At 40.4% G+C, this 26,374-nt stretch overlaps 1 protein-coding gene across 2 annotated transcripts; it reads right to left on the reverse strand.

Annotated features, from left to right (window-relative positions):
* Positions 1-612: 612 nt before the first annotated feature.
* LOC117258638 (carbohydrate sulfotransferase 11-like) lies at positions 613-25,976 on the reverse strand. 2 transcript variants are annotated; one of them, XM_033629692.2, is made up of 4 exons: positions 25,404-25,976; positions 11,337-11,413; positions 6,337-6,498; positions 613-5,487 (listed from the first exon to the last, which is right to left on the reverse strand). In XM_033629692.2, the coding sequence occupies exons 1-4, from the start codon at positions 25,495-25,497 to the stop codon at positions 4,804-4,806; spliced, it is 1,017 nt and encodes a 338-aa protein (XP_033485583.1). In that variant the 5' UTR covers positions 25,498-25,976; the 3' UTR covers positions 613-4,803. The 2 variants fall into 2 exon arrangements, with proteins under 2 accessions (XP_033485583.1, XP_033485582.1); XM_033629691.2 differs by having other exon boundaries at positions 6,337-6,501.
* Between the last annotated feature and the right edge of the window lie 398 nt (positions 25,977-26,374).

Below are 26,374 nucleotides of genomic sequence, written 5' to 3' on the forward strand. Positions count from 1 at the left end.
TTCAGCAAAGCTTTTAAGGAATTTTTTCATGGCTTCAAAAAGTCATCAGTTTGTCACAATGTATTTTGACTTTGGGGTTCCAAACAAAACAAACAAAAAAGCTATACAATAAAATAACTTCAAATTTCCATACCTCTGCCAGGGAGGTTATGTTTTTTGGTTCAGTTTGTGTTTGATTATTTGTATCACCAGGAGAAAACCGGAAGCCTGATTTTCATGAGACTTGGTGAAAGGGTGTAACATGGGCCAAGGACGAAACCATTACATTTTGGGGTGGATCCAAATCACGGGATGGACACACTTTCCACTTTCATCATTGCAAGATGCAGAATTTGGCTTTGTGCAGTTGTTTACTCTACGAGTGCCCTAGATATGGATCTTTCTTTGTCCTTTTTGGCCGCACCAAGCACCTGTACTGTAATTGTACCAATCGATGTACATCAAAACGGCGGCTGGCTTGACCAGATTCTTATAAACAATTACTCGCTTTACCATGGTCCATACACCACAGGTAGAAAAACTACCACTGGGAGAACACTTTTGAGTTTGACTGCTTGTGATGACAGACAAAAACAAAAAATAACCACACACACACATACACGCACTCAGTGATGCTGTTAAGGGATTGTATTTATAGAAACTTCAAGGTATCCAGCCAGTCAACCATCACATCAGCAAGTGCACTTCAGTTATCAAGTTATCACATTCACAGTTTTGTGGCACAAGTAAACTGGTGCATGAGAGATTCTTTCAGATTGTGCTCTGTTCACTATTTCACAGTGACTCACCAAGTCACAGGTCTGACTAAAGGAGCATTTCCACAGAAATGACTGGAGATGTGTGACTAGCTGTGTTTATTCACAGCAGTGTCTGGGCATTTGAGATGGATACACACTATGTTTTATCCCTTTGAAAGAACAAGCTACTTGTTATTTGGCTTCTGTATTTTCCAGAAAAGAAAAAAAAAGAAATTAAAAGGTAAAACATATATTTTGTGCAGCATGTCATCAAGCCAGTAGGAAGAAAAAACATGAAGGGTGTGATTGGGTTCTGGCAAGTCACATCTTCTTGCAAATTATGGCTTAAATCACACACTGCTACAAAGGGGAGCATTAAAATGAAAACCCTGTAATCCACGGCTGCATTCATAGCAAACAGAAAAATAAATGGCACAAGCACAAATGTAAGGCTTCAATAAAAGAGGAAGTCACTTATGAAAACACAGTTTTAACACATTGCAGATACTCACACACAGATATTGCACTTCTCAAAGCATTACTACAGGCAGAAAAGAAAAAGGCAATGTTTCCAGAGTGGGCCTGCCGGGGCCTGTCTGACAATGTTCTCCAGCAAGATGGAATATTTTTCATAAGTTATCTGGAAGATACAGAGATGAAATTAAACACAGTCTCCGGCTAGTTCAGAGCCAACTTGCCTTGACACGAGCCACCGCACTTTATAAGCAAAAATGTAATATCCTGACTGGGGGACATGTCTGTTTTAATGGAAATGTTGACTTTTGTTGCTTTGTGGTGAATTCTTGTTCTCAGGGAGTGAAGACATGTCAGGTCCAGATGAATCCCAGCATTTAAATATTTCCAATTCACCCAGGCTAGATAGGTATCTCATAAACAGGGTAGCCCCAGGATGTTCTGAGTCTTTGTGTAGAGTGGGAAAATAAAATAACTTCTTTCAGTGGGAAAAGTAGGGAATCATTAAACAGCTTTATATTGCTGTTATATAATAAGACACTGATAATAACAGTGTATCCAAGGGTGTGAGATGGTGAGGTCTTACTGTAAAACTTTTTTGGGAGTCCATTATTCCCTAATAACTTGATCACAGGTTTTCTGTAAAGAGGTTTATAATTTGGTACTAATCATGTGGAAAATGAAAACTAATTTCTGACACAGTCACTCTAATAAAAGTTAATCAGTGGAGGTCAAAATCAACCATCTATTTCCAAAAAACTTGCACATTTTTTAATTAACTGGAATTATTTTGCTGGAATCCAGTTTCTGTTTTACCTTTTATTATTATTCCCAAATTATATTATCTTTTATTAAACCTCCTAGAAATAGTTGAGGAATTTACAGAGATGGAAAAATAAACAATTTACTTTAAAGTCAACATGAAAGAAGTGAAATTATTTTCAAAGTACACAAAATTAGCTAGCATAGTTTGTTTAAAAAAGATACAAGTTTTTGCAAGACTTGACAATTCCTAGTGAAATTATGTAAAACTATTGGATGATTTTACCCCATTTTTCAATACATACTGGACTTAAAAGAGCACTCTACCCATGTTGTATTTCACTATAATGTTGTCAGTCTCACGATGGACAGTTTTAGAAAGCATTTTGATATCATCTTTTTTGATTCCACACATTCTTCTTACTTGTCAAAACCTGGGACCGTATTCACAAAGCTTCCTAGTGCTAAGAGTTGCTCCTAGTGCCGTGATGTTTTCTTAGAATTTCCCCTTAATGTTAAGACTAGGTCCTTGAAAAGATAAAAGTTATTCACAGAGTATGTTAGCCCTTAAAAGAGCTCCTAAGGTGAAAAACTGTTAAGAGGTTTAAGAGTTTCTTAAGCAGAGGAGAAAATGGTGGAAACTCAAAGACATGCTGAAATGCTGACAATGAAATGCTACAGATTAGATCCTGCAGGGATAATACGTGGTCGATCTCATTAGGGATATACAAGCATTTTCCACTTAACGCTATGACAGCAGACATAAAGTAATTACAGCACTAAGATATTTGGAAAACTGGAAAAAAGGCAACAACAGTGCAGCAGTGATGACTCGTGTCTGTCTCGACCTTCCATCAGCAGAGTCATCACACCAACCATAACACCAAACACATCCATTAAAGCAAGCATCACACCTAGCAACAGTCTCAACCACACCTCCTCACTAAGATAAAAGTTTCTGTCTCTTCCTTGCTCAGAGTTCCTCTGAGAACTTTCCGAAATCATTCGCAAGCTAGAACTCCTTAGGAGCTCTCTGAGAGTATTCTCTGAATGTTTGTGAATACAGCCCCTGGTCTACATAACCCACAATGCAATTCAACTGCAAGAGTTCAGTCAGAGATACAGGTGTGCTAGGTATGCTAGTAGCAGCTAATGTAGCCTCCAACCATTAGTTTTAACCACATGTATGAGTAGCGAGCTCCAGAGGTCTGGTGAGCTCAGACCCGACCAACGCTGACTCAAGTGGAATTTATCAGATGTTGTGCTGCTCCCTGTGGAGCCACAAAAAGCTTTAGAAAGCTCTTTTTCTCCAAATACGCAGTTACACTCCCCAACACCTGTAAACAGACTCTGGTGTGTAGTTCCCCTTTAAACATTTAAGACCATTTAAGGACATTTGTAATATTTGATATTTTCACAGTGCAGGCTTTTAATAAACATGTTCCTACATTAAAATCTGTATTATTTTTAACATAAATTCCATCCCATTTGCTGAACAAGGCCCTGCAGTGGAGATGCCTGTAGATGGATTAACCCCTCCATGTGCCTGCATTCACCCTAACAAGGGGAGCTCTGAGCGGGAGCAGAGCTGGGCTGGACCCTGCCCTGACCACAGTTATGTGGTTGTTTGTTCAGCCTACCTGCCCAGAGCTAAATACAGACAGTGATAGAGGAGGGATGGCAACAAACTTTTACTGGAATTAAGGAGTGACTGCGAGTTTCCCTGGAAATGACTCAGATATGTGTTTAAGATGGTGTCAATGAGTGCTGTGACAAGTTATGTATGGTGAGCCCACGCAACGGGCTGTGATGGCCTTTGAATTGTCTTGAAGATTTCTATTTGGCATGAGTTTATGTGCAAAAGCCAAAAAGCAAGTAAAAAGTATGACTCTGAAAAAGAGAAACCCCTCACTTCTTTCATATAAAAGTTCATTTTCACAAAATCATGAGCCCAAATCCTTACTAACACACACACACGTTTCCATAACAATAAATACTTCATGCATTGACATACATAAATAAATGCCATCCATCGATATTCTGCTGTAGGTGCTCTAAATGTTTCTGCTGTGTTCAGTTTCACAGTCAGCACATTCACCTGTACACCACCCATGGAAGAGGAGAACCTGCTCCTCAGAAGTCTGACTTTAATTTATGGCTCATTAGTTCTCAAAAGACCAAGTCATGGGAGAACTACTGTAGTGGGCACAGCAGGGATGCTGGGAAGGCATATCACACCAACTTGTTGAGCATGTTTAACAGACAACAGAACTGAAAGTCAAAGAAAGGTTTGCTCAATTTGAGAAAGTTATTTCTAGAGAGAGAGCAATCAGGTGCATAAAAAATAAATACTGAATTCTACCTAAATCTAAAGCCCCGACAGACAGGAGCTGTTTGTAGAGACAGTTTGTGTGTCACCTGCATTTTCAAACACATTTTGGGAACAACCCATCTGCATTCTGCTCTGCCAAATTTCAAAACAATACACTGTTTTCACACCAGAAAACAAACCGACAAATATGGCAGATGATCGGTAGATTGCAGCGCAAACCGTCTGTCTGTTCTTCTCAGGAAGAAATTTGGTTCCATTCACAAAGTTCAATTCACTGGAACCAAAACATCAAGTCTCCGCATCTGTTTTTGTTGGAGCGTCACAGCAACAAGTCAGTGCTTGTGAAGGACCATTCCAGGCAGCGATGAAAATTGGCCATGGCAACCAAAAAGTGCAAAATGATCACAAACAAAAAGTCTGAAAGCAATATGAATACAAAAATCATCCCAGCTATCAAACAACAATGGCAGTGATGTCAATTCTGTTTTGTCCTGCCCTTCATCGAGTCCTGAGGTACTCTGGCGTGGAGTAGTTGAAGAGCAGGAAGTCCATTCGATACAGGTTGAACAGTTTCTTCTGGTAGAAAGGACTGATATGCTTAAAGAAGCGTGCTGCCATGTTACCATCAGTCCGGGTGCTTTTACCAGACGTGGGAAACTGAAGTGTCCCCTCCACCCCAGCCAACTTGAGCACAGCCTGAGCATCTGGCTCCAGAGTCTCGTACTTCCCCACTACGTCATAGTGGATCAGGCAGGGGTGGCACAGGGAGTGCACCCGCTCCCAGTGCTCGTTAAAAGGTTCCTCCCGTTGGGTCCGCGGGTCCACCAGGTACTGCACAAACTCGTTGAAAGTAACATCATTCCCTTTCTCCAGCGCCTCAGGCACTGGGCCGGGACGGTGTCGGCGGATGATCTTGGTTCCGTAGCGCTTGTGGAAAGCGGTGTTGTAGCTACGGGTGAATTTGTTACGGTAGGCGGACACCAGGCGCTCGAAGGGTTCCCGCACGAAGATGAACTTGAGGTAGCTGCGAAGGCGATGGTTGATCTCAGGGACTGAGAACTCGGAAAGTGTGCGAAGGTTACCTGCCACATGGGCCTCGTTTGCAGGGATGGCAAGGGGGTCGGTGTAGCGGCCGTCGCTGGTGAGGACCATAAGGACACGCTTCCAATTAGTGCAGGCTACCTGGAAGTGATAGAGGAGAGGAAGATTCTCTTTAAAGCCAAAATACACATTTATACATGGAGAAAAGTGAGAGCTAAAGTATTTTTATGTCCTTCAATACATCAACTGAGTAACATTTTAATAACTACTTATAGCAGAAAAATATGTTCTGTTGTCTAGGACATGGGTTTTTAAAGTCTGATGCTGCTGGCCCCCCTAAGACAAAACAGAAGCCAACTGCGTCCTCCACACCCTTCCTTATAAACAGGAAGTGCGACGCCATGAGCTTCTTGTGATCCCTGTTTGTTTTTAGCCTATAGCTGTTTACATTTTGGCAAGTTGGCCAAATTAAAAGTATGCTGAGTTAACTATCAGCATTTCCTGTTTGTAATGTATCCATGGATGTAAAAGACAACTATCACTCGAGTATTCTGACACTGAAGAAAACTTAAAAATGTGATAATTCTCAAGAAGCGCTGGAATTTTAAGGAGCATCTTTTTTCTTTGATTTCTCTGGGGATTTTTCGAAGATTATTTGCAATGGACACTGTAGATGATATTCCTGGAAAGTGTAAATGACACTGAATCTAAAAATACGTGTATCATGTCTGTGCTCAGATTTGACGAGTTAGGTCTCAGAGAGCAAACACTGTCTTTGATGTAAACTGTGGGCCAAACTACAATAATGTCTCCAAGTTGTTTTTAGAGCCCCAGCATGTACCTGTCTCTTTCATCTCACACAGTATCTTTGCCTCACATCTCTCCCTCTGCGTCCCCTCATGCAGCTGTCCCCCTGGGGGAAGCACACCTCAGTGTGAAAACCTCTGCTCTAGAATTTCAGCTGCACTTGTTAATCTCATTGTGACCAACCTTGGGTACGTAGCAGTAAATAAGGCTGTGTTTATCATCCACGATGAGGTGTTTGAGATCATCAGACGAAAGCACTTGGCGCTTCCTCGTGTGGCTCAAACAGGTCTGCTCCAGCAGCTCCCTGCGACCTTGGAGGGACCTCTGAGCTGCCAACAGCTCCAGCTGCTTGTAGGGATGTGATCAAGGTGATGCAGGACCGATGAAAGAGGGTCCGGATGGGTGATAGAGGGAGGAAGGTGCAGAAATAGAAATACCTTTTAAACAGTGTTGCAGGGAAATTTGTGTATCCAGAGCAACTCAGACAGTCAGTTTAATAAAAGTAAAACAACAGTCTCGTGATCGCAAGAAAAATTCGAGAAAAGTAGATTTCACCTTTATCTTAAAAGTTTTACAAAAAAACTGCAGTTACAGAGCAACAAAATTATTCATTTGGAGCTGTGATTTGACCACCAGGCAAACGTCAGTCCAATACTCACTCTCTTTTAGCTCTGTTTTTGGTGTCTATTACCTCTAGATGAAAATATCTGTCTCTTTAGCTGCTAAAATGCTCCACTATGTTCACTAACTGTGTCTGTCTGACGTTTGGTTCTGAGTAGGTAGTGTAGTGGGGTTTTTGGAGCTTTTTTTGCTAAAACAGTGGGAGGGAACCTAAACAACTTGCTGCTAATCAGAATCAGCTTTACTGGCCAACCATGTGTAAACATACAAAGAACATGACTTGGTTTTAGATGTTCTTAATGTACTTTCACAGTTCCAAGAGCAATTTAAGGAAGGCAGAAATAGAAATAAAGCTACGGCCAACAAAGCTGAACAAAGATGGGTAAAAATAAACACAGAACCTTAAATAAAGCCAACGGGAGCTGCAGAATCGGGGATATAACCTCTGCAGATTCATCACTATGTGTGAACTCTTTAACGTTGTCACACTGTTGTTTGATAAATTGCTACAATAAAAATCTTTATTATAGCCAATATGATATCACCAGGGTTATCTTCTTTAACCTCCAGGGGACTTCAATTCAATTCAATTTTATTTATAAAGCCCAATATCACAAATCACAATTTGCCTCACAGGGCTTTACAGCATACGACATCCCTCTGTCCTTAAGACCCTCACAGCGGATAAGGAAAAACTCCCCAAAAAAAACCCCTTTAACGGGGAAAAAAAAACGGTAGAAACCTCAGGAAGAGCAACTGAGGAGGGATCCCTCTTCCAGGACGGACAGACGTGCAATAGATGTCGTACAGAACAGATCAGCATAATAAATTAACAGTAATCCATATGACACAATGAGAGAGAGAGAGAGAGAGAGAGAGAGAGAGAGAGAGAGAGAGAGATGCAGGTAATGACAGTAGCTTACAACAACATTATTGAAAGTAATAATATTATAGTTATAGTTCTGGCTACTGTGGTACAATATGTTGAAAGTATGTATTAATATCTGACAGTATACTTGTGTGACAATAGTCATATGTGTATAATAACAGTAGAAGTATGACTAATGACTAATGATGGCAGCAGCAGCAGGAGGCATCTGGCAGGACCACGGCAGCAGCACAACCACACACGTCACACTGTCCAGGCACCGCTGTGATATGAGTTAATCTGAGAGACAGTGGAGCACAAAGGCTCCGGAGAAGAAGCCGAGTTAGTGACATCCAGAATGGCCGAGTTAGCAAGATGCAGTAATAGGATGAGAGTGAGAGAGAGAGAGAGAGAGAGAGAGAGAGAGAGAGAGAGGAGAGAGAGGGAGCCCGGTGTATTATAGGGGGTCCTCCGGCAGACTAGGCCTAAGTCAGCCTAACTAGGGGCTGGTACAGGGCAAGCCTGAGCCAGCCCTAACTATAAGCTTTATCAAAGAGGAAAGTCTTAAGTCTAGTCTTAAATGTGGAGACGGTGTCTGCCTCCCGGACCGTAACAGGAAGATGATTCCACAGGAGAGGAGCCTGATAGCTGAAGGCTCTGGCTCCTGATCTGCTTTTGGAGACTTTAGGGACCATGAGTAACCCTGCGTTCTCAGAGCGCAGTGTTCTGGTGGGATAATATGGCACTATGAGCTCTCTAAGATATGACGGAGCTTGACCATTTAGAGCTTTATAAGTTAACAGTAGGATTTTAAATTCAATTCTGGATTTTACAGGGAGCCAGTGCAGAGAAGCTAAAACAGGAGAAATATGATCTCGTTTCTTAGTTCCTGTTAGTACACGAGCTGCTGCATTCTGAATTAGCTGGAGAGTTTTTAAGGACTTACTAGAGCTACCTGATAATAGAGAGTTACAGTAATCCAGCCTTGAGGTAACAAAAGCGTGGACCAATTTTTCTGCATCTTTTCGGGTCAGGATAGGCCTAATTTTCGCAATATTACGCAGATGAAAAAATGCAGTCCGTGAGGTTTGCTTTAAATGAGAATTAAAAGACAAATCTTGATCAAATATTACTCCGAGGTTTCTTACGGTAGTGCTAGAGGCCAGAGCAATGCCATCTGGAGACACTATGTCATCAGATAAAGAGTCTCTGAGTTGTTTGGGGCCAAGAACAATAACTTCAGTTTTGTCTGAATTTAACATCAGGAAATTGGTGCTCATCCAATTTTTTATGTCTTTAAGGCAGTTATGGAGTTTAGTTAATTGATTACTTTCTTCTGGCTTCATCGATAAATACAACTGTGTATCATCCGCATAACAATGGAAATTTATAGAGTGATTTCTAATGATGTTACCTAAAGGAAGCATATATAGAGTAAATAGGATTGGTCCGAGCACAGAACCTTGCGGAACTCCAAAACAAACTTTGGTACGTAAGGATGATTCATTACGAACGTCAACAAATTGAAAACAATCAGATAAATAAGATTTAAACCAGCTTAGTGCTGAACCTTTTAGGCCAATTAAGTGATCCAGTCTCTGCAGTAGAATTTGATGGTCAATTGTGTCAAACGCCGCACTAAGATCTAATAAAACAAGAACAGAGACGAGTCCTTTGTCTGAAGCAATCAGAAGGTCATTTGTAATTTTAACTAGAGCTGTCTCAGTGCTATGATGCACTCTAAATCCTGACTGAAATTCCTCAAATAAATTATTATCCTAGAGAAAATCATACAGCTGGTCTGCGACTACTTTCTCAAGGATCTTTGACATAAAGGGAAGATTAGATATTGGTCTATAGTTGGCTAACACCTCTGGATCCAGGGTGGGCTTTTTTAGGAGAGGTTTAATTACAGCTACCTTAAAAGACTGTGGTACATAGCCTGTTAATAGGGATATATTGATCATATCTAATATATGAGTGTTAACTAAAGGAAAGACCTCCTTAAGTAGCCTAGTTGGGATGGGGTCTAAGAGACACGTTGATGATTTAGATGAAGAAATCACTGCGGTCAATTCTTGAAGAGAAATTGGGGAGAAGCAATCTAAATATATATTAGATTCTACAGCTGTGTTTGAGGTTAGATAGGTAGGCCTACCATCTGAGGGCAGGAGGTCATGAATTTTGCCTCTAATAGTTAGAATTTTGTCATTAAAAAAGCTCATAAAATCATTACTGCTAAGGGCTAAAGGAATACAAGGCTCAATAGAGCTTTGACTCTCAGTCAGCCTGGCTACAGTGCTGAAAAGAAACCTGGGGTTGTTCTTGTTTTCTTCTATTAATGCTGAGTAATAGTTTGCTCTGGCATTGCGGAGGCCCCTCTTATAAGTTTTGAGACTGTCTGTCCAGATTAAACGAGATTCTTCCAGTTTGGTTAATCGCCAATTCCTTTCAAATTTTCGTGATATTTGTTTTAACCTACGGGTTTGAGAGTTATACCAAGGAGCAAACTTTCTTTGCTTTGTTAACTTCTTTTTAAGAGGAGCTACAGAGTCGAGCGTTGTTCGCAGCGAGCCTACGGCGCTATCAACAAAATGATCAATTTGGGAGAGGTTAAAGTCGACACGGGAAACCTCTGTTACTGAAGGTATTGGTATTGAATTTAACGACGAAGTAATCTTTTCCTTAAATTTTGTGACAGCACTATCTGATAAACATCTAGTATAGTAACTGTTGCTGAGTGGCGTGTAATCGAGTAAAAAGAAATCAAAAGTAATCAAAACTTAAAGTACCTCAACCTTTTAGAGTCATGATCATTTCAGTCTGGACCAAAGTGGTAGACCAACCAATAGACTGTCTTTCCAATTCCATTGCTAAAAACTAGTAGGAATGTAAATCACCAGTTTCATCACGATGTGATATATTACCGATTCTTTGGACAATGATACACATAGGTCTGTCACAATACAATTTTGATTTGATGCGATTCAGGGCCCTGTGATCGATATGAGACGATATTATCTGCCCATTGAACACCATCTGTTACAGAAGAAGCTGCCACCTCTTTCCTTTTTGCTTCTGGCCATAAAGATAGAAACAAAATAAATAACAAGGGCAGCAAAGCTTACTTTAAACTGACTCCACTAACAAACATAAACCAGCACATGTAAGTTGTTTTGCTCACTTACTATTACGCGTGTTTGCATTGCATAAATTAGCCTCACTGCTAGCAGAATATTTGTCCTCTACTTTTATTTTTCTGACTTACCACTGGTTTCAGTTACTGCATCTCCCAAAAGAGCAGCATGGCTTAATTTCAGCCTGCATGCACTTTTATTTAGCCAAAATGTTAAACTTGTCACTACAGTAGCTAATGTTGCTGCAGTGAGAAGTTAGCGGAGTGATGCCCTGTTTTATCTCATAACAGCATTGTTTACATACAGCATGTGCTCTGTCTGTTGACCCCTATATTCTCCATAATTGAATATATTTCCACACTGCTGATTCATTCCTGAGTAAATAATGTTATCCTCCTCGTCTTTTTCTTGGCTGCTTGTCATGATCTGCCTGGCGCTTTTTGATGGTGGCACAGAATTTCAAAATAAAGGTGTATCCCTAAAGATAATGACATGGATCGATGTTTTCACTTTGCATTGGTGATAATGGATCGTTGATCATTGAATTGTGTTCTCACCTGGTCTCCATTGTAGAGGGTCTGCAGGGGACTTCTCCTACTTTTCCCTGGACTGCTGTCTGTCTTCACACCAGGTTCTACAGTGAGACAGACAAATCAAAAAATGCACATGATGACAGCTGCTCATCACATTTATTGATTACCTACTGTAGGTAAAAAAAAAATCACCATTTTATAGCGTGGCTCTGCTGTCTTCTTGCTCCCCTTCATTTCCCACTTTTTCCACAGGATTTATGGTAAAATGTGAAATGGATAACACATATGGATAACTCATTCTGTTACACTGCATGTGTTATATGTCAAACAAAAGAACATGTCTGGTGAATTTTCACTGTGGGTTCTTTGTTGACTCTGGCACCAGTGATTTAAACCTGACCACATTACTTGTATTTTTTCCATAAGCCTTTATGTAGGTCACTAACCAGAGATGCTTTTTAACAACGTGTCATGTATTTGCACAGAGGTTTAAATTACTTTAAAGATGTCCATAGATTTATGGGAAAGGTCAGCGAGAGCCAACTTTCCAACCCTCTTCTGGTTCTGCCTTTGTCATGACGTGATCCTCCCTCCTTTCATTTTTAAATTCCATAGGAACAGTGTGTTCCCTCCGAACTCTGTCTCGTAGCTCTTACATAAGTCACATCTCTCCCCCCTTTAGTCTCTCTGTGCTCTTTCTTCTTAATCTGTCCTTTTTTAATTTGCATGTTCCCCTTCAGGAACTCTTTCCACAGCAAATCCACCAGAGGACACAATACTAAACAAGACAGATCTGGAGAACAACCACTATGCATCAGTGATTAGTTGTGGGTTCAAACAACACCACCTGCATAATATGTATTCGTAATGACTGAGCTGCTGGAGGCTCTGCTAGTTTGAGGAAGTTAAAATATCTGGTTGAAGACCTTGTTATCATCTCTCCTCCGTCCTCCAGCCTTTATGAACACATCTGTCTTCTCCTTCCATCCCCCACTCCCATCCCCCTCCTCTCCTGCTCCCACCCAGGCCTGGTGGCAGTCAGTGGTCTGCAGCTAATGGTACTGAGCGAGAAAAGAGGTATGTTTTTGCACATGTGGCTAAACAATGCAAAGGGTTACTTTACATCTTACCCAAAAGCTGGAATGAGATGGAGCCGGAGGACGTGGGGAATGTGCTTTATGTGTGTTAGCATGAGGGAATCTGCTTGACAGAGGATCTATGGAATGATGGGAACATGCCATACCATCATATGGAAAGCATATCAGCCAAAAAAAAAAAAAAAAAAAAAAACAGCACTTGAAGGGCTATGCTGTGCAAGTATGCAACATAAAACAGAGGCTCATTCTCTCCCACTATTTTTCTTCTTTCTGCTGAGTTCACATTCAGCAAATAAGAATGAACTTTCAGTTCTGAAATGGCACCCTAATATAATAAATCTCTCTGTCAGCTTGGGACTCTTGTCTGATGAGCAAACAGATAAACCATTATTGTTCACAAACTCTTGCTCTTGTTCAAACTGTATATTGCAACCGTAAATCATAACTGCTTCCTGCCATTTTGAGGAAGTAGAAAACAAAAAGGAGAACAGCTGCAGTAGTAGTGACTGGGCAAATACAGCAAAACATGTACTATAAGAGGATCTGACAGACAGCGAGGCTGAGACTGCTGTGATGCAGCCTCTCCCAGTCCCTCCTCTCTGCCTAAGCTCACATGAATCATCACAATCCTCAACTTCCTTTGGGTGAATCTTTGCCACATCATCTGATCACGCAGAGATAGACATCTAAATCTTGTTGGACCATGTTGAAAGCTTTACTGGACACATATACATATTCAAATCTTAGGCCACATATGGATACATAGAGCACACACACAGATATATCAAATATATATGTGTGATTTTGTGTATATAATGAGGTATTGACATATATAATTGGATGTTCTGCACAGCACTCAGAGAATCAAAGTAGTTAGGATGCAATGTTGAGAAGAAAATGCAGAGAAATCAGACAGTGTAGGTTCCAGGTAGAAATTAATATAATGGATGAGGTGTCTAAGCTCTCAGGCAACAGCACTGCAGTTCACGTCTTAAGCAGTTTAAGCCTTCCACAAACTTAGGACGCTTCCTCAGGAAGCTGGAAAGTAGGTCAAGAGACACTTGTGGAGGCCCTACTCATATTAATGGTTTATTGTCTGTTATCAGGTATAAACACTAAATAATGGAAAGGAAACATTACAGTGATTCATCCATACTGATATCTTGAGTGGAAGTCAGGAAAAGGGCAAAGTATTTATAGAGCTAATTTATCAACTGCAATGTTTCAAGTCTTAAAACCTGAATATGCTGTAAACTTGTTTAAAAGGTCAGAAAAGACTGTTTGGTTTAAGGCAATGCACCATTTAATAAAGTCAACATTCTATTTGAATGTACTCATAAACTGTAGGGTGAAAAAAATGAACAAAAAAACTAAATTACACTGCTTTCCCCACATCAGCAGCAGCAGCAGCACCAAGATTGCAAAGTGGCTAATGGTATGGCACTCTTGCTCTGGGGCCACGTCAATTCTGAGTGGTATGTCATAATCAGTTTTTGGTATGTCACTGGCATTCTGTCAGCTTATCAGCACGCGTCACTCCTCTTCCACTGCCATATACTAGGGCTGCACAATTACTCTAATACTAATCATGATTTCAGCTTCCCGAAATTAAATGAAGATGATTGGCTACGACACTGACATTTAAAATGTGTGCTCAGCTCATAGAAAACTCTGCTGCGTATCAAATTAACTGTTGCAACTGCAGACGGGCAAAACAAAAATCATCCGTCATAAACCATCATTACGTGCGACATGTCTGCACTGCAAAGCAACACAACTAACTTGTTAAACCACCTAAAAAACACCAGAGTCTGCAGAGCGATGAATGCATGAAGTCCAAGAAGAATAACATAGTACCATTGCTGATGATCCCCGTCTTGTACGGCATCAATTCAGACATTTGACAACGGGTGAAGAAGACCCTTGTTTTAAGTCTTATTTTGATGCAAGTGGTCAATGGTGGTGGCACATATTGTCACATTTTTAAGTGCCATAAGCTATTAGAAAGACAGTGATACATTAAAAACAAACTGTTATATATCACTTACAACTGACACATGCCACTTGAACAAGAGTGCTTGTGCTTGTGTCTTGCTCTGTTTTAAAGAAGTGTGATTTTTTTTTTCTTCAGACATGCCACTTGACTTTCTGTACCTCTATAAACTCCAGAAAAAAATCCAGCTAGAAACATTCAACTGATCCCTTCTCTTAAATCCTAAGAGCCTGTAACTTGTAATCAGCAGCACATCAACCCTCTTCCACTGCCATATACCTTTCCCCAGCCAACATATGCCACGGCTTATCATAATTAGCGATTCAATAACCATTGGCATGATGTTGGTAAGAAGTGGTCAATATCAGTGTAACGTGAGCAACATATTGTTTATAAGTGCCATATGAGCTAGCAGAATGGCTGTGACATATTAAAAACCAACAGTGACGCACCACTCAGCATTGACACATGCCATCAGAACAAGAGTGGCATACCATCAGCTCTCCTTGTGTCCTGCTCTGTTTTAAAGAAATGTGGGGAAATGTTTTTTTCAGGCACACCACTTGATTTGTAGATCTGTCCATCTACAGTCAGGTCCATAATTATTTGGACAATGATACAGTTGTCGTCATTTTGGCTCTGTACACCACCACAATGGGTTTTAAATGAAACAATGAATACCTGCTTAAAGTGCAGACTCTCAGCTTTCATTTAAGGCTTTTTTCAAAAATGTAGTATGAACCGTGTAGGAATTACAACCATTTCTTCACACAGCCCCCCGACTTTAAGGGCTCATAAGTATTTGGACAAACTAACATAATCATCAATTAAACAGTCAGTTTTAATACTTGGTTGCAAATCCTTTACAGTCAATGACTGCCTGAAGTGTTGGACACATAGGCATCACCAGATGCTGGGTTTCTTCCCTGGTGATGCTCTGCCAGCCCTTTACTATAGCCATCTGCACTTCCTGCTTGTGTTTTGGGTGTTTTGCCCTCAGTTTTGGCTTCAGCAAGAGAAACGCATGCTCAGTTGGATTCAGGTCAGATGATATGACTTGGCCATTGCAGAACATTCCACTTCTTTGCCTTAAAAATGTCTTTGGTTGCTTTTGCAGTATGCTTCAGGTCAATGTCCAACTGCACTGTGAAGCATCGTCCAATGAGTTTTGAAGCATTTGGTTGAATCTGAGCAGATAATGTAGCCCCAAACACTTCAGCTTTCATCCTGCTGCTCTTGTCAGCAGTCACATCATCAATAAATACAAGAGAACCAGTTCCACTGGCAGCCATACATGGCCATGACATAACAGTACCTCCACCATGCTTCACTGATGAGGTGGTGTGCTTTGGATCATGAGCAGTTCCTTCCCTTCTTCCTTCTCTTGTCTTCCCATCATTCTGGTAGTTGATCTTTGTTTTATCTGTCCATAGTATGCTGTTCCACAACTGTACAGGCTTTTTAGATGGTTTTTGACAAACTCTATCTGGCCTTCCATTTTTAAGGCTAACCAATGGTTTACATCTTGTGATAAACCCTCTGTATTTATTCTAGTGAAGTCTTGTCTTGCTTACAAGAGCAGCAGGATGAAAGCTGAAGTGTTTGGGGCACCATTATCTGCTCAGATTCAACCAAATGCTTCAAAACTCATTGGACGATGCTTCACAGTGCAGATGGACATTGACCTGAAGCATATTGCAAAAGCAACCAAAGACATTTTTAAGGCAAAGAAGTGGAATGTTCTGTAATGGTCAAGTCATATCATCTGACCTGAATCCAACTGAGCATGCGTTTCTCTTGCTGAAGCCAAAACTGAGGGCAAAACACCCAAAACACAAGCAGGAAGTGCAGACGGCTGCAGTAAAGGGCTGGCAGAGCATCACCAGGGAAGAAACCCAGCATCTGATGATGCCTATGTGTCCAACACTTCAGGCAGTCATTGACTGTAAAGGATTTGCAACCAAGTATTAAAACTGACTGTTTAATTAATGATTATGTTAGTTTGTCCAAATACTTATGAGCCCTTAAAGTTGGGGGACTGTGTGAAGAAATGGTTGTAATTCCTACACGGTTCATACTACATTTTTGAAAAAAGCCTTAAATGAAAGCTGAGAGTCTGCACTTTAAGCAGGTATTCACTGTTTCATTTAAAACCCATTGTGGTGGTGTACAGAGCCAAAATGACGACAACTGTATCATTGTCCAAATAATTATGGACCTGACTGTATGAACTTCACTATAAATTCCAACTAAAAACATTCCACTGATCCTTTCTCTTAAATGTCAAGAGCCTATATATTAAGGTCTTTGTGTTTACTGGCACCACAAACATCAGCCAGCCTCCCCTCCATTAGCAGTGCTATCTTTTGTTGTGTATTAAAAGTTTAACACAGGAATGCTTTTCTTATCCTTTATAAAGCATCAAAGCATACACTTGCACTAACACGGTTAATGTTTTTCTGCTTGATGGAAAAGTACACTCAGAGGTTAATCATCTCTGATCATCATACGCCACGTCTTTTTCTATGTCGTGTGTTCTATCACATGCACCAGAAAACCACCACTTCCTCTCAGACCCAGGAAGTGACACAATGCTGACAGTTGAAGAGGAGCAGAGGACTTACTACACACATAAACAAGCTCATGTTGAACTTGGGACTGCCTGGTTTACGGCCTGTCAGGCGTGTGAAGCCGTGCTGATGTTTTAGTCACAGACAAACAAGGTTCCATTAAGCATGCATGCTGGTCTGGTTCAATATAAACAGACAGCACTATCTTATGACTAATCAGTTAACAGAAGGTCAGTGACAAAGTTGATACAGAAGTACTGACACGCTTTCACTGTGTGTGTGGGCCCAGTGCATCCAAACTTTTTTTGTTGTTCATATTATTTAAGTTCTTTGTTATTTTATTGTATCAAGACAAATCTCTGCCCTCTGCTGTCAGCAGATACACTTCCTTTTTTAGAAAAACCTCTTCCCCCCCTGTGATCTTGATAAACAGCACAGAGGATTCTGTGGCATCAATAATGTAAATATTTACTTAAAGAGGTAAAATTACACTTAATTGCACTTTAAACGATGCTTGTCTTTATGAGGTCCATGTAATGGAAGTTTCCATGAGAAAACCACAGTGTAATTTGTTTGATCGAGGTGTATTAAAGTCTGTTTGCCTGTAAAACTGAAAGTGAGTGAAAGAGAGATTAGGTTGTCAGAAATGAAAACAACTGAGAGCAGGAAGAGACACTGGGGTTATCAGCAGTAACAGGAACGCCAGAATTTCTGTTTTTATTTTGAGCGTGGCTTGATTCAAAGATGACACACCGTCTACATGCTCAGAGCTGCACATGGTGATAATTAGACCAACATGAGGTGACTTTGTAGTGGGGCAGGCAGTACCTTTTAATCTCACTCTTACTGCACTTGTACAGTTCTTCAATAAATTACAACATCAACCACCTAATTTCTCACTTCAGGAAGTTGCACTTCAAAAACATATGTCAGAGTTCAGACTAACCTGAAATATATTTGCACCCCCTCTGGTCCTTTTAAACATCAAAGGGCTTCAGTTTGATGGACTATGAGTTCACTTAGCTTAGACAAGAGGGTAGAGAGGCTCCCCTAAGCTGGTGAGGCCTCAAAAGTTTGGGTTATTAGTCACCATGATATAAATAAAGCATGCATGTCAGGATGTTTGGGTCAGGATGAGAGAGGAAAAAGGGGGTAACACCAGCACATAATAGTGTTGTCATGATACTGGAATTTCTAACTTCAATACAATACCCTAAAATGTTGATGTTCAATACCATTTCCGATACAAGCTACATTTTTTAATGAGAACATAAATAAACCAAGGCTATAACATGACAATGACATTTTTGCTTGTCTTGGTCAGTAGCAAAAAACAACTGCAGTAAATACTAACAACAAGAGAGTGAGAAAGTGCAGCTGGTACTGGCGTATCAATATTGCCAAAAATGAGTACTGGGACTGTTTCAAATCGGTTCAGAATCGACATCCATTGATGAATTGATATTTTTGACAACACTAGTACAGGTGTAGACTTTATACTACAGCTGGGCAAATTAAACATTTTATTATGATATATATTGTTGTATATAATCATGGTACTTTTACTTCTAAGCCCAGATTCTCTAAAGCTTTGAGATTCCAAGTAATAGTCAATACCAGCAAATTGAGTAAGACTGCAAACAGAAAATTTATTTAAATCAACAAATTATACAAAAATAAATACAAATCTTCAGTGTTGTCAGAATAAATTCAGTATAAAAGTTTGCAGTGTGTAACTTGGGTCAGTTATGCTAAGCAGGCAAATTCCTTCATTTCAACTTATCTGTAAAAAGGCAACAGTATGTGTGATGTGTCACAAAGTAATGTTACAGATTGTCGCTGGGATGTTTCACTGAGAGATCTGCGACTTCATCAAAGGACCAAGTGTAATTGCTGATAAGAAGAAAGCACTTGCACTCTGTGTCCTGTGTTGGTGATGCTTGAGTTGATAACATTAATTTGTGCCATTTCCTGTCTTTGTTGGCACAGGTTTTCAACAGAGTTAATATGCATCACCAGTCTGTTTTGTGTCTGACTTTTATTAGCCTTGCCCCATTTGGGACAGTCTCATCTACCCTGTGGCCAAACAGGCATTTGAATAGCCAAAGTATCACCACACCACTTCAGTCCTGATAGCACAGCTCTTTATATTTAGGGTTGTTGTGACTGTTACAATAAAAGTTTATTTGAGAAAGTTTGCTGTCTGCTCCTGAAGAACTGCCGTATCAGTGTACATCGTTTATATTACTGTTTAGTTTTATAGTTTGTTGGTTTGAAACTAACAAACTCCTTTATACGTGAAACAACAGAGAAACTCCAAATGGATTACAGCTAACCTGCAACAGAACTCATGAAATCACCAATGCTACTAGTTTACAATAGCAGTAAGATCAGAGGCACAGTGTGACTAAATCATGAAGCACTGAAACCACAACATCATCTTCAGCGTATTTAGACACAAGCCTCCAGTTCTTGTCTTTGCATAAAAATCCACTTATGCTTTAGTGCTTCCTCTTTTTTAAACAGTTCTTAATGATAGCAGTTTAAAAAGAGAAAAGCCACAAGGCTCTGCGATTTACAAGATAAAGCATGTTAAGGATATTAACAAATAGACTTGTGATACGTCCCACAGAGTGAGGCAGAACAAATAGCCAGCAGGTATAGCATGTGGTGTACAACGTTCTCTGAAGAGCTGTTGGCATTGTGGAGGACCTTAAAGGCATGGCAACCTTCTTTGTTTGTTTCACAACAGCTGCAATTATGTCAAAGTCAGATGATAAGTGGCTGTGTGCATAAAGTAGCTCTGGTGTGTTCAGTTAAGAATTACACTTTTTGTGTATGACAGGGTGTGTGCAGGGGTGGACAACGGTGTTTGTGGGTAATGATATGCGTTCAGTGACAAAGCTTACAGTGTGTGTTTGTGTGTGCTTGTGTCTACAGCAGGTTTAGATTAAAAAATGTGAATAGTGTACTGACTTTGTGGGCAAGACACATCAGAGCAGGCCTTGATGTTGCCTCTGATTAGAGTTGTGAGGTGGAATCCATCCCTGTCAGAAGAGCCAGCACAGTGGATTCTTCTTTTGTGAAATAGACTGTAAAGCATCAGTGATACATGGCAAAAACAATCTTCAAACACCTGTCATCCATATGCGGCAGTTTGTTTTTTAATTCAGCTCAGACTTGATCAGGGTGTGTGACAAGAGCTGTGACAGAAACACTCAAGACCCTAAAACAGTGGCATTGTATGAAAGGCGAGCCACTGCTGTAAAATGTGTCATTCAGATGCCCGTGGGCATTTCAGTTTGATCAGACAATTCACTATTGTCTCCTATAGCTGGGAAAGAGAGAGAAGAGTTTTCCCACCCTCTAGTATGTGAAGCCATGAAGCCATGAAGCCATGAAGCCATGCCCAGCAAATGAAGTGGAAAAGTTGGACAGGGTGAATGCAGAGCAAACAGCACCATGAACAGAGAATATGTTCATGGTTCAGAAATGAGAGTAAACCTCAGATACAAGTCCTGGTTCTGCTGAAGGACAACATACACTATTTCAATTCTGTTTCCAAGCCATGATGCAAAAATAAATAAATAAAATTACATGACATACAACCATGTAATATCATAACATCTTATTGATCTTAGGACAAGTATAACCACGTGGTGAGTGTACAGGCTGATGAAAGAGTGGCACGTATTTCATTACAGTTTTCATTAAAGAGTTAAGCTTGGTTTTGAGGTTCAGGCTGATAACAGATAATGATTTCCTGTCTCATGCAGCAAGACTACGCACATTTAAATGAGCACTGCTAACACAAGACTTCACTTATCTAGTAAATGCTGACAAGTTCACTTCACCTTTGACAAGTGCACATACTGCGCACCACTCTTCCATGCTGAGCTGAGAAACTTGGCATCAAACGACACGTACAAAGACAGTGCCGAGTCAATGTGACCACATGAAAGAGAGTCTGAGAGGAAATAGAAACTGGGTGTTCGTCTCTATTTTTGTTTAAATTATGATGTGTCTAATAAGAGAGGCTGACTGGAAACAGCATGTGTCAGAGGATTTTCCTCAGTATGTCAAAAATGTTTTTACACTGGCTCGAGGGAGGATATTTTAGGGCGCATCCAACAATTAAGTAGTGATGGGAACATGTTTCTGGAATCACTCAGCAAGCTCATTATTCGCCACATTGCAGCTGGTGGATATGCACCATATTAACAACTTATCACTGATAAATGTAAAAGGGAAAAAAAAACATCTTGTAAAAGCTCAAGGGAAGCAAGAGATGTAAATTACCTTAAAAAAGACAAAGTGAGATAATCATTTTTCAATATTGGAAGATCCCAAAGTTGTTTCCATGCCCAAGTTTAGACAGAGGGGCTGTGATTATGGACTTCCTCTTGCCAATCAGCTACGACTGTGTCTAAAGCACACAGCCCAAAGCACAGCAATGATCTACAGTCATTCTTAAAATCCATGCATAAACAGGTCCTGATGAGATTCTGAGCTTTGGTTATATGTTGGCCAATACAACTTATATAGCCTGAATCCCTTAAAACTCAAATCAAACAAAAGCTTTTAAGTCCAAGGTGACGTCTTCAAATGTCTTATTTTGCAGTTAACTATCAAATAGGAGTAAGAAAATCCTCACATATTAACATTTAGGAAGTCAGGGCAGTGAAAGTATGGCACTTCGATTAAAGAATTACTTTGACCTTTGGGATATGAAATATCATTGCATCATCATTTTATCCTGTTGTGAAATGTTGTCATAATTAGCATAAGAATTCTTGAGTTACAGACAACAATCTATTTTTGAGAGGTCAGAATGACCTCGACCTTTGACCTCCAAAGTCAAATCAGTTTATTGTTGAGTCTAAGCGGACGTTTCTGCCAAATCTGAAGTAATTCCCTGAGAAAATGCCCTCAAAGTGTTCTTGAGATATCGCATTCATGGACACAGGCATCTTTTTAAAACAATACCCTGCCCTAGTTGCAAATTATTTTTCTGGAAATCAACTCATGAATTAATTAACTGATCATTCAATCTCTACAGTCTAATATGGCTGCTGCGTGGCAAATATTCAATATGAAGGTATCAGTACGCAGCAGTAACTAGAGAAAAAAAAAATCTGTTAAATTCTGGCATCAGCTCATGAAAGAAGTAATCCTGGCAGTCTGTGGACCTGAACAAAGCAAACCACATTTTCTTAATAAATTACATAATAGTAATGTTTCATGTGTAATGGCAGTTGTCCAGTGACTCTGGTACACACCCGCTGGACTTAGACTGATTATCCATACACTGCAGCATTTTATTGTTATTTTTGGACAGATGACACTGTTGGATGCTTTTAGACAAGATGTTCATTAAGTCAAAAAGCTTATTAAGTCATACAACTAAACCCTGTGTACTCACGCCATACACCTGCATGTAACTGAGCTACAGGATGTTAAGTCTTGTTTAGCCTTTAGCACCATGCTACACATCATTTATTTAGTCAGCCATGTGTGCCGCGTCTTTAACAACAATGATCTCATTTCAACAAAACCTGAGGAAGTGCTGTATCCCGCTGCCAAATGCCAGTGCTTAAAGTTACACTATCTCGCCAACAAAGGAACTACAACTAAAGCTCAAAATAAGGTGACTTATGAATCTAACTAACTCAAATCCGTAAATACATTAACAGTTAATAGAGCAACAAATCTGCAATGACTTAACTAATGGGTTAATAATAGCCCGCTGGTCAGGACTCATATTTTCCCGAGTGCCAAAACCCAGGGTGTTGGCACAGGAAGTCAGACAATAGAAGCACAACAATAATATGCTCTGTGCGTCCTGTCTGGTATTAAACAATGCTTAATTAGGAGATTTGGTTTTGAGGACAAGTGAACTGGAAACATGGGTGTATTTAAAAAATATCTAGAATATGTGTGTTCAGCTTAAAAGTACAGGACATTCTTTATACTATATGCTTTTTGTGGCATTCATCTGTCTTTGCAGCAGCAAGTATCATTCTTCTGTTGGGACGGGAGAGCTTTGTGTTAAATGGGGGTTTATGAAAGCAATGTCATGGACAAAAAGCAGATCAGAGGAAGCTAAGGAGGAGACTCATCCAAAAAAAACCTCTTTTATCAAACATGACTACAGGGCTTCACAGATAAGAGTATACTCATTTTGTAACAAATGAGACTGGGGCAGGTACTACAATGCCAAACTCCAAACACAGAGTTAAGTTCATTACCATGAGCACCGTCTCCTTCTCTTTAATCTCAACCAAGTGCCCAGCTCTCCATCAACAATCAGGAAACATTACAAAACGGAAACTCTCATTTTTCACCCTATATTCTGGTACTTGGGTGAAAATCAAACCTCCATGAAGCTAAATCAAGCTGTCTGATCACAGCTGTTCAGTCATCCCCACTGCATGGAAAGTTGGCACAGGAACACACAATGAAAACACATTTTAAGAACTACCGGTGTTCCACATATAAAGGAAATGAATCCTTGACACATAATCATCCACGTGGGAGTGTGACATCATGTCTCAGTCAAGAAACTCCCCTGAAGTGTGACAGCCTATGATTTGTCTAAGTGGTGACTACAACGTGATGATGTCAGGGTGTCTCAAATTTAAAAGTCCTCTTTCAAAAGTCTTAATGTTTTGTGACTGAAAGGGGAGACTATCTTCAACTGTAGTCATCACAGTAGCATTATACCAGACAGAAACATTATACAGGTGGATTTTACAGAAACTGATCTAGAAATCAAATCTGAACATTTATAACCAGGAATGGTAGATTTAAATGCAATAAACAAGAAATACATCATACATGTTCTCATTTAGGCATTTTTCATTACTTAAAGCAATGAAACGTATTGCAACAGATCGTTCTAGCTGAGGACTAGTGGCTCGTTTCTTTTGTCCTTTTTCATTTCATTGTGCTCCAGTCAGACTGAAACAGAAGTCAGATATAAAAGGCACTGGAAATAACAGATCATACAAAACTAAACAAAACATTTGGTGTTGGTTGTCAAGCTGTCTCTGACTAGATACACAGTAATTAGGGAAGCCCTGAGCGTTGTTGACTTCCTGTAAATTAGTTCTCTCTTGTGTGGCTCCAACATGCTTTTCATGTGGCCTGCATGTCTACTACTGGGACTGAACAAGCCTGAACAGGTTAGGCAATAAGGGTAATATAGGCCTGGTTGATGGAGGGGGGTCAGAGGGAGTGCTAAAGTGTGTTGCTTGTAGGTTTAGCTATATGTGGCTTGTGTATCTGCCGCTAACAGTTATGCATATATTCCATCTGTGGTGGCCTATAAAAGGTGATTTATTGCTGTGGTGGTGAACTGTTCCATCATGGGGTGTGTGCGCTGGAGACAATCCAGGTGAAATTATGGGTGTAATGATGCTTTTTAATAGTTAACTATTTCTTCATCATTATCTTTTATAGATAATGACATGTTTCTCCTCGGAGCTGTGAAAGTCAACCAGTTCATCTGTACACTTTTGCCCCACAATATTACCAAAAACTGGGCACTACTTCCTCCTCTCTGCACCATTCTCCTCCTCCTCCTCCTCCCTTCTTTACTATCCACGTGGAGAACATTTCTATCGGCTACCCTTCCACTCTCTCCTCTGTACTCGATGCTCATGTGCCATTTTGCGTAAATCAATCGTGTCTACCTTTATTTTTCTCTGACTCCTCTCCCTGGGAGTTTGCAGTCCCCTGAGGGCCAGTCTGTCTTTCAATGTCTCAAACACGCTCAGCCCAGGAAACAAAGGGAGAGGAGAGGAGAGGAGGGAAGAGGTAAGAAGAGGAAGAGAGGAGGGTTAAGGCAGAGGAATGCAGGGGGTCTGCAGGAGGGGGGTGCTTTCAAAACACTGCGCTGTTCACAGTGAGCTTATTCAAACTTCATTTCATCCTGCCCTCTACACATGCATTTATGGTTCACATATTTATGCACAGTTACACAAACAGGTGTTGCTAATTGTGTCCAAATGATTGTAAGACCACACAGCCCTATTTAAAAGCCTGAATGTTGCATTAAAGTGCATGCAAGACCACCAAACTATAAGTTATTTCTTCTGTGGTAAAACGTTATTGTATGTGTAACCATGTAACATTCATATACTATAATATTCCTACAGCTAACTTACTGATAAATGCCATGTGCCACTTTTTCACTACAATGTTTCAACATTAATGATACAATGGTCTATCAAACACAAAGCCAGACAATATAGTATAGGTGTACAGAGGAGCTAACATAGATACGACGTTATACATGTAACTACAGACTCTATACTTTCATTATTGTCACTACACCGTACACTAAAGCAGTGGTGCTGTTGTGTTAAAATAGCCTATAAAAGCGTTATTTCAGCGTGGTTATTTTAGTCGTGTGTGTTTGGCTTCTTACCTGGCTTGGTGATGCTCTGATAGTAAAGCACGAGAACGAAGAGCGAGCCAAGGCACGTCGCCAAGAACAGGCGTCCTCCTCTGGGCATCCTCATCCTGAAACTCGGCTCTGCTGGCGGAGCCCCCGACCCCTCGTCGCTGCCTCGACACGGTTCATACGAGACCAGCCGGCGGAGGATGCGAGACTCTCCAAGGAATTAGGAGTCTATTCATTAACTGTTAAAAATAAACCAACAGCCCATTCAGGAATAACGTTATCTGGACCATTAAACGAAACAGCAATTAGCCGTTAATTTTAACCTGAGTGGTGTATAAATCCTCAACCGTCCACCCGGGTCTTCGCCGTTTTGTTTTGTTTTTTTGAGATAACGCCAACTTAATGATGACCAATTAAGCAAGGTCACCTTAGAAACAACATTTAATATAGTTACGTTGAAATGACAAGCCCTACAGCGAAATTTAAAGGTATGAGTGAACAGTTTAGCTTCTCCTAAGCTCGATTTGTTGGTTGTGTCCAGAGTTTGTCGAAACTACACAAACTTCTCCGTCAAACATGGACGGGGCACGATGCCATGACGTCACGCCCCTCTCTCGAGCCCTCGCTCCTAGATTCATAGACTACATGCTGCCTTCAGGTAATGTCGGAAATTTTAAATCTCCACGGAGAAACTCGACTTGACATGCGATGTATGCTCAGCTGCCAGGTGTTTCATCACCGTGTGGTTAAAAAAACACTGTCAGATTTCGGTCTAATTATCAAAAATTACCATGCGTCCGTTGTATTACAGTTTGAGGCTTAACCGTATGACTATCGATCTCAGAATCATGGGATTACAAGGAGCACCTGAAGGCAGCATTACAGTCGTTCACAGAGATTTCAACATGGACTAAGGTACGGCGTGTCCTACCTCATGCAACGACTGACGACTAAATTACACCACCAGTGACACGTTTCCATAAAGTAAATTAATA

This window comes from Epinephelus lanceolatus, chromosome 8, assembly GCF_041903045.1.
Source record: "Epinephelus lanceolatus isolate andai-2023 chromosome 8, ASM4190304v1, whole genome shotgun sequence".
In the NCBI taxonomy this organism is placed as follows: domain Eukaryota; kingdom Metazoa; phylum Chordata; class Actinopteri; order Perciformes; family Serranidae; genus Epinephelus; species Epinephelus lanceolatus.